The 16,809-nt window shown below is 33.8% G+C and overlaps 1 protein-coding gene across 1 annotated transcript in view; it reads right to left on the reverse strand.

Annotated features, from left to right (window-relative positions):
- Nucleotides 1-213: 213 nt before the first annotated feature.
- The window catches only part of prkcaa (protein kinase C, alpha, a), a 164,182-nt gene continuing 147,586 nt past the window's right edge, over nt 214-16,809 (reverse strand). Inside the window, exons 16-17 of the mRNA XM_059571311.1 lie at nt 6,020-6,160; nt 214-3,317 (exon numbers count right to left, since the gene is read on the reverse strand). Of these exons, the coding sequence (XP_059427294.1) occupies nt 3,153-3,317; nt 6,020-6,160 (306 nt within the window). The 3' untranslated portion in view covers nt 214-3,152. The remainder of the gene's footprint in view (nt 3,318-6,019; nt 6,161-16,809) is intronic.

Consider the following 16,809-nt stretch of genomic DNA (forward strand, 5'->3'; position numbering starts at 1 on the left):
TTTTTATAAAATGGTAACCAAAACTGTCTGGCTACTAACAATCTTCAAAATATATTATTTTGTGTTCCAAAAAAAAAACAAAAAACAAACAAACAAAAATTTTTTTTGCACATTATTAGGGTGAGTGAATGATGACAGAATTCCATTTTTGGGTGAACCTTTCCTTCAAGGAAAAGCTATACAACTTAAGGAATGAAACAAGCAATAATATAAGCAGTTCATTCATTCATTTGTTCATGTATTCAGTCATTAATTCAGCAGCACAGGAATAGAAATAATTGGGTAAGGCAAGTGGATCATCTTACAGCTGAGGAAACTCAAAACATGCCATGTTAAACCATTTTGTTTTTTTAAAATGGCTATGCAACTTTCTTTATAACAGCCAAGGTAATGCACATGACTGAATGGCGGATACAGAGAGCAAAAGACGCTCTACTACGATCTAAAGAGCAGTAACAGCATTCAGTTAACAGTATGGCTATGAGGCTAGTGCACAAAATACTGGCAAATGTTGTGGCTATGCAGTTAGTGCAATGTTGGTTCTACTGGTTTCAGCATGGCACTGACACAAAGCTGTTTTTTGGAAAGCCCCAAGAAAAGAAAGATGGGAGTTTGCATACAATTTCAACAAAGGTGTTTTTAGCACTGAAGGGATTTTACGGCAGGATCACCATCAATAAATCATTAAAAAAAAGAAAAGAAAAAAAAGAAGAGAGCAGTGAGCTAATCTAAACTACAGGCATGGTGCCACATTTCCATATATTTGCTGTCACGTTATAAAAAAAGAGGGGAAATACATTAATACAAACACAAACTGGCAGGTATGTTGCTAGAAAAAAAACTGACACCTTAGATCTAAAATCAAACCAATTAAAATCTAACCAAACCGATTATCCCATGTGTGGTTTTGATCTAATGCTGAAATTTAATACATACTTTGCATTACTTCTAACAAGCAGAAAAAGATGGGAAGAACATACAGAATCACAAATTACAATATCAAGACATTAAAATAATTGAAATTCAGAGTTATTAAATAAGTGAAAGGAGAAAAAATATTTCATATGTATCTGCCTTGTTCATACTCCATGCTGTAATAAGCCGTATAATCTAAATATTATATTCCACTGATAACAAAACATTCTTCATAAATACATCTTTTCAAGTGGATTTTCATACCAAAACATGCAAGCAAAGGCAAGTTCTCAGACCATAGTAGGATGACAGCAGCCAATCAGCTCACATTTTAAAACCATGGAATCCGTTTAGGTCACACACAACAGCCAAAAGCAAAGGTGTTTTGACAAAGTACAGTTGGAAAATCGAATGGCGAAAGCACATTTGTAAACGATTTCATTATGCAAACTACAAGGTCATTTCCATATCATTTTACAGTGTTTACAACAGTACACACCAATGATAACAATTACACAAATATTTACCTGAATAATAGCATTATAATAGATGACTGTGTAATAATGTGGTTAATTAAAAATTACATAAAATAATAAAAGTTGGACTATGACAGTTACTAAAACATTTAAACCATCTAATAATTCAACCATGATTTTATGGCAAGGTCAGAGTTCACCCAAAAATGAATATCCTTTCATCGTTTACAGACCATTTACTCATGCTGGTAACCAAACAGTAGCTGGTAGCCACTTACCTCCTTAGTATGGGAGAAAAATACAGTGGAATTGCTACCGGCAATGGTTGCTGGCCAACATTCTTCAAAATATCTTATTTTGTGTTCAACAGAAGAAAGAAACTCATACAGGTTCAGAACAACTTGAGGGTGAGTGAAAAGATGAATTTACATTTTTGAGTGAACCTGACCCTTTAACAGTTGATGCCAACTCACTTTCATTATTTTGTAAATTTGCCCAAATGTCACAGAATTTTCACCACTGTAATGTAATGACATCACATTTAGTTGGTATTAAAAGGTTCTTATACTGTTTAAATGGCATTTATTATTAAGTATAACCAAAACATTGAAGCAGCAAGAGGAGAAATATGGTATAATTGTGTTACATTTTACAATCAATTATGTTAAATCCAAACATAATGATGTAAAGGTAATTTGGCAGGTATAGCAGAGATTAACATTTACTATTCAGTATTTACTTGTATGCAGACAATGAGTTTAAGGATAACATAATTAGAGCTTAGAACACTTAAATATTTTCCCCTCTCATAATATCCCTCATTCCGAAACAAAACAGACACGCACACATGCACAAATTTTTTCTCATGTTCACAGGATATTTTCTACTATGGCAAAAAAGAGGATATTCTAAAAACACTTGGTGAATTAAAGGGATAATGAGGTAATACCTTTATTATTCTGTCATTTGGGTAATATATGGGTATCTTGAAACATGAAACCTATTATAGTATCTCACGAATCCACAGCTGTCAACTTGTGAATAGCAAAAACTCTTGGCACACATTTTTACCATAGAACAAACAGAAAATGCAAACAAGTTGTTAAACTGGTGTGCCAAGTTGTCATGTCATACCTGAAATATGTGCAAATATTAGACTGAGAGATATTTATTATTTTATTTAAAACATTTAACGATACTTACAATGAGAAAACACTGGAGACTCCAGAAAGTGAGTACTAACCAGAAGTAATTCTGTAAAAAGATAAATTGGTATAGTACTAAGGGGAAGACAGCAACCCCATTGGCTTTGGTGATTACCTTTAGAAATCCTGAATGGGAAGACTGTCTTAGGAAGCACACAACTCTGTATTTGTTATTGGGCTTTGGGTAGAGGTGGTGAAATCATGCTGTTTCAGCCACCAGTGGCTTGAGATAAGATGGTCTCCTAGACTTTTAAAAACTGCTCTGCACTAAGTCAGACAATCAGTTTATAATGTAAACAGTCCTTCTAACCGTTTAAGTGGTACTCTTTTTTTATTAAAATCTCTCGATCTATTTTCAATCATTAAGGTAAACTCTTCGACTGGCCTACATTGAAATGATGTGAAAAATTTGTAAAATAACTGCTAGATTTTGAAGCAAAAAAAAAAAAAGACATGACAACTAGAGATAACTTTCGTTTCGGATAAAAGGGTAAAGGAAATGGAAGAGTTTTGGGGTAGTAGGTAGATTCACAATCATTCCCTCCTTTGTCCCATTTTATTCACTGTTGATGAGGGAAGGATGGACGAATTGAGGGTTGATGAATGAAAATCCATCGAATTCGGCCTGGTCGATGTTGGCGATAACCAGCTCATCAGGAGGGGTCAGCTGTGGCTGTGTGCGTGTGAAGAACTTGTCAAAGTTCTCTGCCCCTTTTCCACACTATAAAACAAAAAAAGAGGTAGAAAGACAGAAAGATTACAAAAAAAAGTAAAGATTACTTTTGACACAATTTACTGTGATACTACCAACATGTAGTGTTAATCCCTTCATTACATACAGACAAAAATGAAGTCAAAGGTTTTTTTAAACATACATTGAACTGCAGATAACAAACATGGTTTAAAGTTACACTGTTTTAACTGCACAAGGTTTGAACTCTAAATAAAGCAGATTTTAAATGTTTCATTTGTTTTACATTATTTGTTGGAAATATGAGATTTTGATGCCTATTTATGTTAGTTCCCAATTCCCTCATGTCCAACACACAGATTAGAACTCCTCAGATTTCAGATTATATGCCCTAGTTCCTCTTCATCTGGATGATAATGCAATTGGCTCTACTAGTTCAGAGAACACAGATGTGGAAGCCAAACACTCTGGCAACTGACAGCAGCTTCTGACATGAGTACTTTGCATTAATGTGCTAAAATAACTGTAAAACATCAAATGAAATGTGAAACTTAAATTATTTATTTGGTAGAATCTTCTGAATGACAAAACAACATGGTAATCACAATAGGCTACTAGCTATTCTCATTTATTATTCTTCACGACAGACTCGTGAGTAATTCTAAACCTCATAAGCATCTTGACAAATTAGCTGAACTAGGTGGAAAGCACATTAATACCTTTATTTAACCTCCATACCATGTGCATGAAAAAGTTCCAGAAGCACATTTATAATAACCCTATTATTATGATTAATAAATGATTCAAAGCTCCTTATCAATGATATATACTACATATGTGGGTTATACGGTGTGCAGGATTCAACCTCTTCTTTTAGGGCTTTCATTAAATAGTTTTAATACAAAACCAACAGCCAACAACATTTCCTTTTATGACTTCACTCGATGTTTAAAAGAAGGCTGGTCAATTTATATCTGTTAACCAAATTAACAAATTTAATTATGCCTCTGTATCTAATTTTTTCCCCCTTCCAATGAAGCAATTTAAGAAAAGTGAAAAGTGTCACAGCCACTGTTAACGAAAAAATAGAGTAAACTGATCTAAGTGATGATTTCAATTCAACTTATCAATTCAATATCATGTAATGTCTTTAATCGCCTGACTTCCCAAATTTAATGCACACAATCAAAAACAGTTACAAGAAAGCAAGAAATAAAGAATATGGAGTTTCCTTTTGTAAAGCTGCCAGATTCCATAAAACATGCAGCTCAAGATGTGCCTTAAAATAGAAGATGTCCCTCCCCCCTTCTCATTGTGTGATATTTGAAAGGAGAGATGAATGGTGACTCAAGCACTGAGAGAGATGTAAATGCCTGTGTCATGCTCTCTTATGAGGCAGATTTTTCCATCATATGTGAATGATGAGAAACTGAGAGGGAACAATTGTGTTCTAACAAGCATGCAGTTCAATTAAAGTTGCAACTGTTATCATCACACACAAACACGGAGACCATAAAAAGCCATTTTTCAGACACAGAGGTCCATGTAGAGCACTTCCTACGTCAGCAGTGGAAATAATGATTGGCTAAATGTTTAAAATGATAGCTGTGCTGAATTAGGCCTGTTTAACCCTCATCATTAGTGTGAAAGGGACACAGGGTCTGTTTCTGGCCTAGTTTTGACCATGAGAGGAAGCTGCAGTTCAGCTTCAGGATGTGCTCAGGGGACATCACACAATTGTTGAAAAAACAAAACAAAATACAAAACAAAACAAAAAACTGACAGGTGATGTTCATAACACACTCACACTAAATAAATAGGACATCATAAGAAACACACAAATACTCAAGACTAACTAACCCATCTCTTCTTTTCTGTTTTGTCCCCAGTGATGTAACAGGATGCCCAATTCAATGATATATGTGTGAGTGAGCATGTGTGCTTGTGAAGAGGAAACAACGACAGTATGACCCACTTTAGAAGTCATATATATGTATACAGACTGCTTTTACAGCTCATTCCTCTCTCTTGCTCTCGTTCCCACTCATACAACACACACACAACCATACCAAGGACAATATAAGCTATTTAATATGACAAATGGCTCTATATCTATCCTTTTAGTATGTTCCTCCATATGCGCTGTCACAGAAAAACAATACCAATTTATAACACGTTTCACCAAAAAACTGTGAAAACTAGAATTATTAGAATAAATTTCAAGAAGGCACAGAAATTATTTTTTTATATATTTTTTTAGATTATTTTTATTAATATATTATTATTATTGAATTATACATAGCAATAAGCATTCATTAGGACATGCAAATGATTACACAGTGTCAGAGAGGTCTTCATTTGTACTGGCAGTGTATTTGTAGTTTTTACATAAAAAATTGTTACTTGGTTAACTTTAAATACATAATAAAGTTACTTTACTATATACAGTGACATTACTGTAATTTTACTTTAAAAATACTGTCATGCTTGTTATGTGATTGTTACTTTAACATTTTGGAAGTAAAGACTAGCAGTTTATGTCAGGGCAGGTATTGTCTGTATTATCATTAAATGGTTTTGGTAGTTCAAGTATACCGTTATATTAACATCATATCACAGGTAGGATTTCCCCATAAAAACGTACAGTCGAAGAGCATTCTTGTTTTTTTCATCAGTATATGATAAATACACACATATGTTGAAAATGAATAGACCTGCATGGATTTTCTTACCACTTTGGGTTTGAATGGAGGCTGTATTTCTCTATTTTCCAGACGTTCCCAGTCAATCCGACGGAAGAAAGCATGTTCCCTAATATCTCTCTCCCCATCTAGGTCGCAGCCCAGACGCTTTGAAGGGTGTTTTGACATCAGCTGAGACAAGATAAAATCATTATAATCTAAACAGTAAAAGCTTAATGTGACAATCATAAAAACTGGCATATAATATATTCAGTTTTAAGTTTACATGCATATGCTCATCTTTAAATTTCACAATATCCCAATTTCAAATAAAGTTGGTAGACAAATTGCATGGACATGAGCATTTTTGTCAGCAATTATTCTAGGTTTAATTGCATATGGATGTCTATTATGAAAGTGTAAATGTTCGTAGGTTCTTTTTCTGTTTATTCAGTGTAGTTTCTTAATGATAAATCATAAAAAAGATGAACCTAACAGCTAACCACCTTCTAGACATCCTCAAATTAATATGTTCATTCTCCATAGTGATAATAGATCTGTACTGCAGATAAATGCTAGAAGGGACAAAAGTTACACATTCATCAGGAAATCTCAGACTGTAAACTGAACACATAAATCTGTGCAGTCATCATAATTTTTTTTTATTACTCTGAGCAGAAACAGACAATGACAAATGTATGTCGAAAACTATACAAAAATGTTACTGAAAATCCTGTACAAGTGAAAAAAAAAAAAAAAAAAAAAAAAAAAAAAAATATATATATATATATATATATATATATATATATATATATATATATATATATATATATATATATTTCCACAAATTTTGCAGTCCACTGTTTTCATCACATCAAAAGGTGGTATCTGTTTGTCTGTAAGTATACTTGAAACAGTATTGTGAATGGTGGTAGAGGTGGCTTAAAACTCAAATAATAAAGCTTTAAATGTTTTTATAAAACCTGTTCTTTCTTCCAATATGCTATATTAATACGATTTTTGTCCCTCATACAAACCCCCAAAATATAGAGAAACTTATTTGTTTATATTTTGGAAAGATCTGTGCTCCATCTTGACTGAATATTTGACCACACTTTAGTTTTGAGACCAACACTTTTAACAACTATTAACTATGACTTTTGCCTCAATAAAATCCTAATTTGCTGCTTATTATTAGTTAAGGTAATACATATTATTTTAAGGCCCAATTCTCACTATTAACTATTAACTGTAACTTTGCCTCAATAAACTCCTAACTAGTGCTTATTAAGGTAGTTATTAATTGGTCCCTAATCTAAAGTGTTACCATTTAAAGTGTTACCATTTGTTTAAGTATAAGGGTAGGATTAAGGAATCTAAAATATGGCAATGCAGAATAAGGCATTAATAAGTGCTTTATAAGTACTAATAAAAAGCCAATATGCTAGTAATATCCATGCTAATAAACCACTAGTTAATTGTGAAAATTGGTCCTTAAATTAAAGCGTTACCGATTATTTCACAGATGGAAAGAACTTTACAAACTTTCGTAATTCCAACAGCTTTTTGGTTCTAAGTAGCACTCATTTTAACAGCCTGTTAACTAAAGAGAAAATATTTTATTTATTATTATTATTATTATTATTATTAAACGGTGCCTTAAATTTGCCAGGAAAATTTATTTCAGATTTCTAATTCATTATCCCTCTATAGTCCCACGCTTTTCTAGGTCAGCTTGACAGCAACTATGTATTCATTAGTAGGTGCCACAGTTTATAAGATACACACACAAATTTCAAAACATACAGAAATGAAAACAGATTAACTTACACCTCTACCACTGACAGAAAGACAGAGGGTGAATATTATTAGGATCTGTTAGGGTAATTTCTCAACCTAACAGGATGTTCTTACAATAAAAGTAGCAAAAAGTATTATGGTATTACTGTGGTATTACTGTGGTATTCCCCAAAGTAGCTTTGAAGTAACTGACAAATTCAATATGTGAAAAAAAAGTATTAATTTCTCACAATGATTACAATACATTCAAAAATGGTTATCCCGGTCATTCTCCCCTAACTATTGATTCAGAACTATATATTTTATTATTCGTTTTTTGATCAAGAACAGTAAACCTTACATGTCAATGCAAAAATAGAGAACAATATATAAATTCAGGCTCTACCAACCTGCACTTAAACTCAGAAAAAATTTAAGAGTTGTTTGGCTGAGAGAAGGTAATGCAAGTTAGGTTCAGATGTCATATAACTGCTTTATTTCTGCTAAATGCTTTGTTGGTTTGTACTGCTTAAAAGAACAAGGGATTTATTATTGAATATATTTTTATATTACCGTATTTTTCGGACTATAAGTCGCACCTGATTATAAGTCGCATCAGTCCAAAAATACGTCATGATGAGGAAAAAAAACATACATAAGTCGCATTTATTAGGGGAGGCCAAGATGGCGGCGTGACAGGTGGACGGGTTTCAGAGGTGTCATCAGGAAATTTGAAATAGGACGATTATATAACCGTGATAATCGAGCTTGTTTTTTGTGGATAAATGTGTAAGTGATTTTTCTACTTGCATTACTCATCTTGCGCTGATTTATCTATGGGCAGAAAGAAAATTAGACAGATTTCCAACGAGACAACACGAGCGTCAACTATGGAGCCTGTTAAAAGTGCTGACGTGAATGTTAGCGTCATCTCCTCTGTGGATTTGAGTTCATCAGGAAACGCTGAGGATCTTAACAACTGGTTTGACTCACACCCAGATATGAATGATCTCCTTGCGATCCCCCTACCTGAAACTCCCTTAAAACCTGCACCAAAGAAAACGAAAAGAGATCCTCGGGATGGTAGCGACACCTCAGTGGAAATTCTGATGGCTATTCGTGAGCTCTCTGGAAAGTACGATCAAATGTTCCAGAAAATTTCAGCAATTGAAATAACAACTGGGTCAACGGCTATGCAGATTGAAACTCTGTCCTCTACTGTTACTCAGCTTGTTACTGAGGTAGCAATGCATAAGGAGTCTCAGAAAGTTGTGGCTACCGAGATTCAGGAGCTCCAAAATGCGAATAAAACCATGAAGGCCGAAATTGGAAAAAGCAAGCGCTATAGCTTGAAATGGACATTAAAATTACACGGCGTGAAAGAGAGGGGTGGAGAGGATGCTCGGAAAGTTGTTATTGATGTCCTTAGCAACGTAGTGCCTGGCATCAGCGATGATCTTGAGGGTGCAATTGACATTGCACATCGTCTTGGCCCGAAGAGAGGGGATGGTTCCCACAGGTCCATCATCATTTTGTTTGCTCTCCGTCGTTTTCGCGACAATGTTTGGCAAGCTGCCAGAGGCTGTAAATTCCTTTTCGAGAAGAAGTTGCGACTCACCGAAGCCCTTTGATGAGGGTAAAAAAGCCTCCTTTCGCGGCTCTTTCGCATTAATCGATGGAAAAAGATTCAATTACGTTGATGTGAGATAGTCTTGTCTCATTGTTAATGTTAATGGTTCTTAACCACATTATTGCTAGGGACCTAGTCATCAAAATTTTGATTGACCTACTTTTGAGGGCGGTCTAATTGACTAAATATTGTTAATACCATCAAATATTATGAATCGCTTTTGGTTCCTCCTGTTGAACGTACAAAGTTAAATGCTGGAGTGTTGTCTATTTATCTTTGTTAATTACGTTCATTATTCAAACTGACATTCAGTTCTTTTTGCGTACTTGCTATAGAGTAACATGGAAGGTTGTGAAATATATATAATTTAATTTTGTACTCGAGGATTATGTTCGGTTATATATTGTTCCTATTTCAATTGAGAATTTTGTTTACTCAAATTTAAGAAGTGTAAGATTTTTTTGGGGGGTTTAATGGAGTTTAAATGTAACTCTTTTTTCTGTTGTATCTTTAAATGTAAGGGGTTTACGTGATGCTGTAAAGAGGAAAGCTGTTTTTTTGTTCTGTAAAAGCTCTGAATTAAAAGAAACACTTGTTAAATACCTTGACTCTTTTGTGATTCTAGGCGGTGATTTTAATGAGTGTGTTGACGGCACTTTGGACAGATTTCCTCCTAGAGGTAACGATGGTCTTCATCTGAATAGCAACATTTTATTATTATGTGCAGAATTTTCTCTTACTGATACATGGCGTTTTTTTCACCCTGATTTACGAATTCACGAATTCACTTGGTCTAATAGAAATAGATCTTCCCAATCAAGAATTGATCTCTTTTTGCTCTCTTGCTCAGCTCTTCAGTTTGTTAAAGATATTTCTCATTCATTTGTGCCCCTGTAAGATCATAAACAAATAAGCTTAAAATTGTGTAGCAATGCTGATAAAATTCATAGGTTACGTGGTTATTGGAAGTTTAATAATTCACTTTTAAAAGATGCTTCCTTTAATGATAGTATTAAAAACTTACTTTCAGATGTATTTAAAAAAAAACTGAGGACAGCTATAAAGTGAAATGGGAATTTTTTTAATATAAGGCTAGGCAGATTGATATTAAACGAAGTAAAGACTTAAAAGCCTCTAAAAATAAAAATATAAATGAACTATTAAATAAAATAAATATTTTATATCAAAAAAAAAAAAAACTAACTCCGGAAGAAGAATTACATTTAAGGGAGTTAAATCTTCAAATTAATCAAGCTTATTTGGACTTGGCTAGAGGGGTTTTTATTAGATCTAGAGCAAAATAGCTTGAGGAAGGAGAGACCAATTCCAGTTATCTTTTTGCAGTAGAGAAGAGGAATTGCAGGAAGAATTCATTAACCGCTCTTAATATTAATGGTGTCAGATGCACAGATCCAAAATTAATTTATACTTTTGTTACTACCTTTTATAATGACCTTTACACCTCTGAATTTAATATGGATAATTGTGAGAATTTTTTGGAAACAATTAGAAATCATATTCCTGTCACTGATAATGATTTTAAAGATATTTGTGAGGCCACTTTGACAATAGAGGAAATTAAATTGGCTTTATTTTCTATGAAAAAAAGAAATCCCCTGGTGTTGATGGTTTTTCCGTAGAATTTTACATTCATTTCTGGGATTTAATACACTCCCCTTTGCTTCTTATGTATAGTGAATGCATTGCTCAGAGAGAAATGACTTCATCAATGAAACAGGGTATTATTTCCCTTATGCCAAAGCCTGAAAAAGATTCTCTCTTAATTGATAACTGGAGACCAATTACACGTCTTACAGTTGATTATAAGATCTTGGCCTTGGTATACGCAAATAGATTAAAATTTAAGCTTAATCATATTATTTCAGGAACACTGTCAGGTTTTGTTAAAGGCAGGCACATTAGTTAGATTTATTGGATTATGCTGACTTTGTGAAATCTGATGCTATTATGCTTTTCTTAGACTTTTGACACCATTGAGCATGAATTTCTTCTGCAATCTCTTAAATTGTTTGGTTTCGGGTCTTCATTTGTTAATATAATTGAAATGTTTTATAAAGGAATTACAAGCTCTGTCATAGTTAATATGTTCACCTCACAAAGAATTTCTATAAGACGTGGTGTCAGACAGGGTTGCCCGATTTCCCCTTTTTTATTTATCCCCATTTTGGTTACTGAATTATTATCATTAAGTATTATGCATAATCAGAATTTCAAAGGTATTTCCATCTTTTATAGGGAAGTTAAAATCTCTCAGCTAGCTGATGACACCACTCTTTTTTTAAAAGATAAAAGTCAACTTTCTATAGCCATTCAGATAATTAAACAGTTCTCGTGTGCTTCTGGGTTAAGGCTAAATTTGTCCAAATGTGAGATAATGTCACTGCATAAATGTGATGACACATTAATTTAGGGTATTCCAGTTAAAGACACAATAAAGTATTTGGGTATTTATGTATCAAAAAATGTAATAGCCAGACAACAACTTAATTTTTCTAGTAGATTAAAGAAGACTCAAAATATTTTTAATCTTTGGCTACAAAGAGACCTCTCACTTTATGGTAGGGTTCTCCTCTCTAAAGCGGAAGGTCTTTCTCGCTTTGTCTATCCTTCATTTTCTTTATATGTCAATGATTGTACTATTAAAGGTGTTAATAAACTTCTCTTCGACTTTATATGGAAAAACAGGTCTCATAAACTTAAAAAAGCAGTGATATCTAGTTGTAGAAGTGATGGGGGACTTGAAGCTATAAACTTTCATAATACCATTTACACGTTTAAAATAAACTGGCTAAGAAAATTGGAGGCCTCCCCTTTATCTTAAAATGTAATTATATGCATAATAAACTCCCGGTTAAATTAGCAAATTTTCATCAACAGGCTCTTCTTGCGCGGAAGTTGTGTTACGTTCACAACTTCTCACCACATAAAACTCTCTTGTGGAATAATATGGATATAACTGTTAGGAACAAGTCTCTTTTTTCACTAATGGGTTTAACATAGGTTTAATTTATATTTTTTCTTTATTTGACAATTTTGGCAATGTCTTGTCATATGAACGCTTCATGACTGTCCATAACTTTCCTATTCCTTTCAAAGAATATAATAATGTTCTTAGAGCAATTCCCTCAGGTTTAATGCATCTGGTTAAAGGCCATATATTATACACCAAAAGAGATATGAAGGAAATGGCTTTGTTACTGGGCGGCATTGGCATTTATGACAAGAAATGTAATAATAAACATGTTCGCCAGATATTTCAAAAGAGAGACTGCATTGTTCCTCGAGGTAGATCCCATTGGGCTGCTTTAATTAATAATATAGATTGGAGAAGAGCGTGGTTGTTGCCTCATAAATATTTTCTTCCTAATAAGACCAAAGAAATTCACTTTAAAATACTGCATAAAATATATCCTGTTAACTCATCTGTTTCCAAATATGTTGATATTCCTAGTACCTACATATTTTGTGGCAATGAAGAGGAAACCCTAATACATTTATTTTATTCTTATTCTATTTGTTCAGAAATTTTGGCTTGACTTGTATTCCCATTTAAACAAACCCCCTATCTTTGCACAATCTTTTAGCTTGAAAGATATTATCTGTTATTACTCTGAATCTGCCAGTATATATTCAACTTTTTTATTTTGTTCGGCAAATTTTTCATCCATAAGCCAAAATTTATGGGCTCAATTCCTACTTTTTCACATTTCCTGATTGAGGTTGACTCACTGCTCAAATATTTTTGTTTAACTAACAATAAAAAATGTGTCAGGTTTTTGGATTTATATGAAAAATGTTTTTCTATTGACTGATTAAGCTTAGATAGCTTTCCTTCATTGGTTTAAAATGCATTTGTGTATTTATTTATTTTATTATTATTATTATTATATAGATTTTTTTTCTTCCTCTCTCTCTCTCTCTTGATTGTATGCTACATACCACTTTATTGTGTTTTATTTCTCCTTTATTTCTCCTCTTCTCCTCTATCTTCTTTATTTGTTAAAGTTCTCCTGAAGGTGATTGTATATTTTCATCCAATTTCTTTAATTAAAAAAAAAAACCAAGAACCAAGAGACATTACCGTCTACAGCCGCGAGAGGGCGCTCTATGCTGCTTAGTGTAGACTACAGGAGCACTGAACAGCATAGAGCGCCCTCTGGCGGCTGTAGACGGTAATGTTTTCTCTTGGTTCATTTCTCTCGGTTCATGTCAAATTAATTTTGATAAATAAGTCACACCTGACTATAAGTCGCAGGACCAGCCAAACAATGAAAAAAAGTGTGACTTATAGTCCGGAAAATACGGTATTTCGAAAATTTCGAAAATTTAATTTGTCTGTAATAAAAGATTACACAACAGTGTAATGAGCACCGAATACAACAAAATTTGAGATGTTCTATTAACAATTCTTTCTTCATATTGTAATCTTTTCGAACAGTATACAGAATGTGCTACATTATAAAACACATCTGTTATTTTTATCCATAAATAACATAGTCCATGAATTTAGAAGAGCCTGTCCTACAACAAAAAACGACCATATAGGCACCTTATTATGACCTATATTTACATTTTAAAGTTAATCGCCCTCTAGCAGGTGTAAAAATAATGAAAGTGATGTGTTGCATCTGTCGTCATGAAATGACGTATAACGTCATTGCCAATTAAAATGCGCGTTTATTTAAATGCAATGTGTGGACTTTTTACACCGATCTCACAGTAATTCGTACATATTTTACTAGGTGGCTTATTCGTTCGAATGACCACACCTAACCCCACCCCTAAACCTACCCCTCACAGAAATCATGCAAAATTATGACTTATTGAGCATATACATTTTACGAGCACATCCGTTCTCTGGGATCGAACCCATGATAGCGTACATATAATTGTATAATGCAATACTCTACCAACTGAGCTAAACGAAACTCAAATTACAACGCAAATAAAAGAGTACAAAACATTAATATGAAACCGACCTTTTGCCGATAGGGGCGCAATTATAGTATACGCTCTGATGGGTCATATTTCAGGATTTGGACAAACGACCTATACAAGCATATTGGTTGGAGGACAGGTTGATTTAGAACTTTGGTGGTGGTAACTGATACCATCACTTTACCATGGCACTGCCAGAGTATTTTTTGTTTGTCAGGGATGTAGCTTACAGGAATCTCATAAAACAAAATATTGAGAGATGTTCTGGAAATTATATTAAAGCGAAAGTAAGAAATCTATTCATGTCTTCATTGATGTTAGTTAATAAAAATGATGAAAATTACATATTTCTGATTTACCAAAGTGGTCAAAGAAAAAGAGATGAGGTCTGGAAAGGAGAAAGGAGGTCTGTTTCACTCTCATTTAAAAAATCTGGTAAGGCAAAATAGTTTAAGTTTTGGTCTTTAGTCAGACTGAAGTTGAATCTAATAACAACACACTGCATGCACAGCAAACAAAACCTGAACACTGATAAGACTTTTATTAAAAATTAAACCGGGGTTCGTGTGCTTTTATCTAAATTGAATCAGCTCCTGCAGTGAATTTCTGATGGGCAGTGAATTTCTGAGCAGATTCATGTTATATAAGGAATAACAAGAAGTGATAACATTACAAAATAAATGTTTTTGTTATACTGTATTTGAGTAACATTCAATGAATGTAATTTAAGATATCAAATGTCAGTGCATTTCTGTATTATCTTGGATTCATTGGAACCTAATAACCTGGTTTTTGGAATGTCTTTTTTGGAGATATATCCTCCTCATTTGTCAGGTATGAAATGAGCTCCTAAACTTTTGGTTTCTGGTTTCAGAAAACATACATCCATTGTTCTGGAGAATGCAAACTTTGTAACGATTAAGTCAAGAAGACTTCAACTATTTTAAAGGCAAAGATTAAAGATTAAAATAGAAGAAAAATGGGTAACACTTAAGAATAAGGTTCCATCAGTTAATGTATTACGTAAATAACATTAACTAACAATGAACAATACATTTATTAATGTATTTATAATCTTTGTTAATGTTAGTTATTGAAAATACAGTTATTCATTAGTTCATGCTAATTCACAGTGTATTAATTAATTTTACCAAGCACAACTTTTAATTTGAATAATGCATTAGTAAATATTTAAATTAACAATAACTAAGATTATTAAATGCTCTAGAAGGATTATTCTTACATTTATTCATTTAGCAGATGCTTTTATCCAAAGCGACTTACAGATGAGGACAGTGGAAGCAATCAAAAACAACAAAAAGAGCAATGATTTATAAGTGAAAGTGAAAGTGACGTGACATTCAGCCAAGTATGGTGACCCATACTCAGAATTCGTGCTCTGCATTTAACCCATCCGAAGTGCACACACACAGAGCAGTGAACACACACACACACTGTGAACACACACCTGGAGCAGTGGGCAGCCATTTATGCTGCGGCGCCCGGGGAGCAGTTGGGGGTTCAATGCCTTGCTCAAGGGCAGCTAAGTTGTGGTATTGAGGGTGGAGAGAGCTCTGTACAAGCACTCCCCCCACCCACAATTCCTGCCGGCCCGAGACTCGACTCACAACCCTTCAATTGCGAGTCCGACTCTCTAACCATTAGGCCACAACTTATAACACAACTTATATTAACAAGTCTCAGTTAGGTTAACACAGTACACGTAGCATGGGATTTTAAATAATATAATAAATAAAAAGAAAACAGATAGAATAAAAAAAGAATAGAGCAAGCTAGTGTTAGAGATCTTTACACATACACACACACACATACAATTAGAGAGATTAGAAAGGTAGTTAGATTTTTTTTAAGAATAGAAATAGAATAGTGAGTGTTAAAGTAAGAGGGTCAAATAAAGATGGAAGAGATGTGTTTTAAGTCGATTCTTGAAGATGGCTAAGGACTCAGCTGCCCGGATTGAGTTGGGGAGGTCATTCCACCAGGAGAGAACATTTAATTTAAAAGTCCGTAAAAGTGACTTTGTGCTTCTTTGGGATGGCACAATCAAGCGACGTTCACTTGCAGAACGCAAGCTTCTAGAGGGCACATAAGTCTGAAGTAACAAATTTAGGTAAATGGGTGCAGAGCCAGTGGTAGATTTGTAGGCAAACATCAATGCCTTGAATTTTATGCGAGGTGTGACGTGTATTCTTTTTGGCTCATTAAAAATGTATCTTGCTGCCGCGTTCTGAATTAATTGTAAAGGTTTGATATAATTGGCTGGAAGACCTGCCAAGAGAGCATTGCAATAGTCCAGCCTGGACAGAACAAGAGCTTGAACAAGAAGTTGTGCAGCATGTTCCGAAAGAAAGGGCTTGATCTTCTTGATGTTGAATAAAGCAAATCTGCAGGATCGGACAGTTTTAGAAATGTGGTCTGAGAAAGTCAGCTGATCATCAATCATAACTACAAG

The sequence above is a fragment of the Carassius carassius genome, chromosome 17 (genome assembly GCF_963082965.1).
Source record: "Carassius carassius chromosome 17, fCarCar2.1, whole genome shotgun sequence".
In the NCBI taxonomy this organism is placed as follows: domain Eukaryota; kingdom Metazoa; phylum Chordata; class Actinopteri; order Cypriniformes; family Cyprinidae; genus Carassius; species Carassius carassius.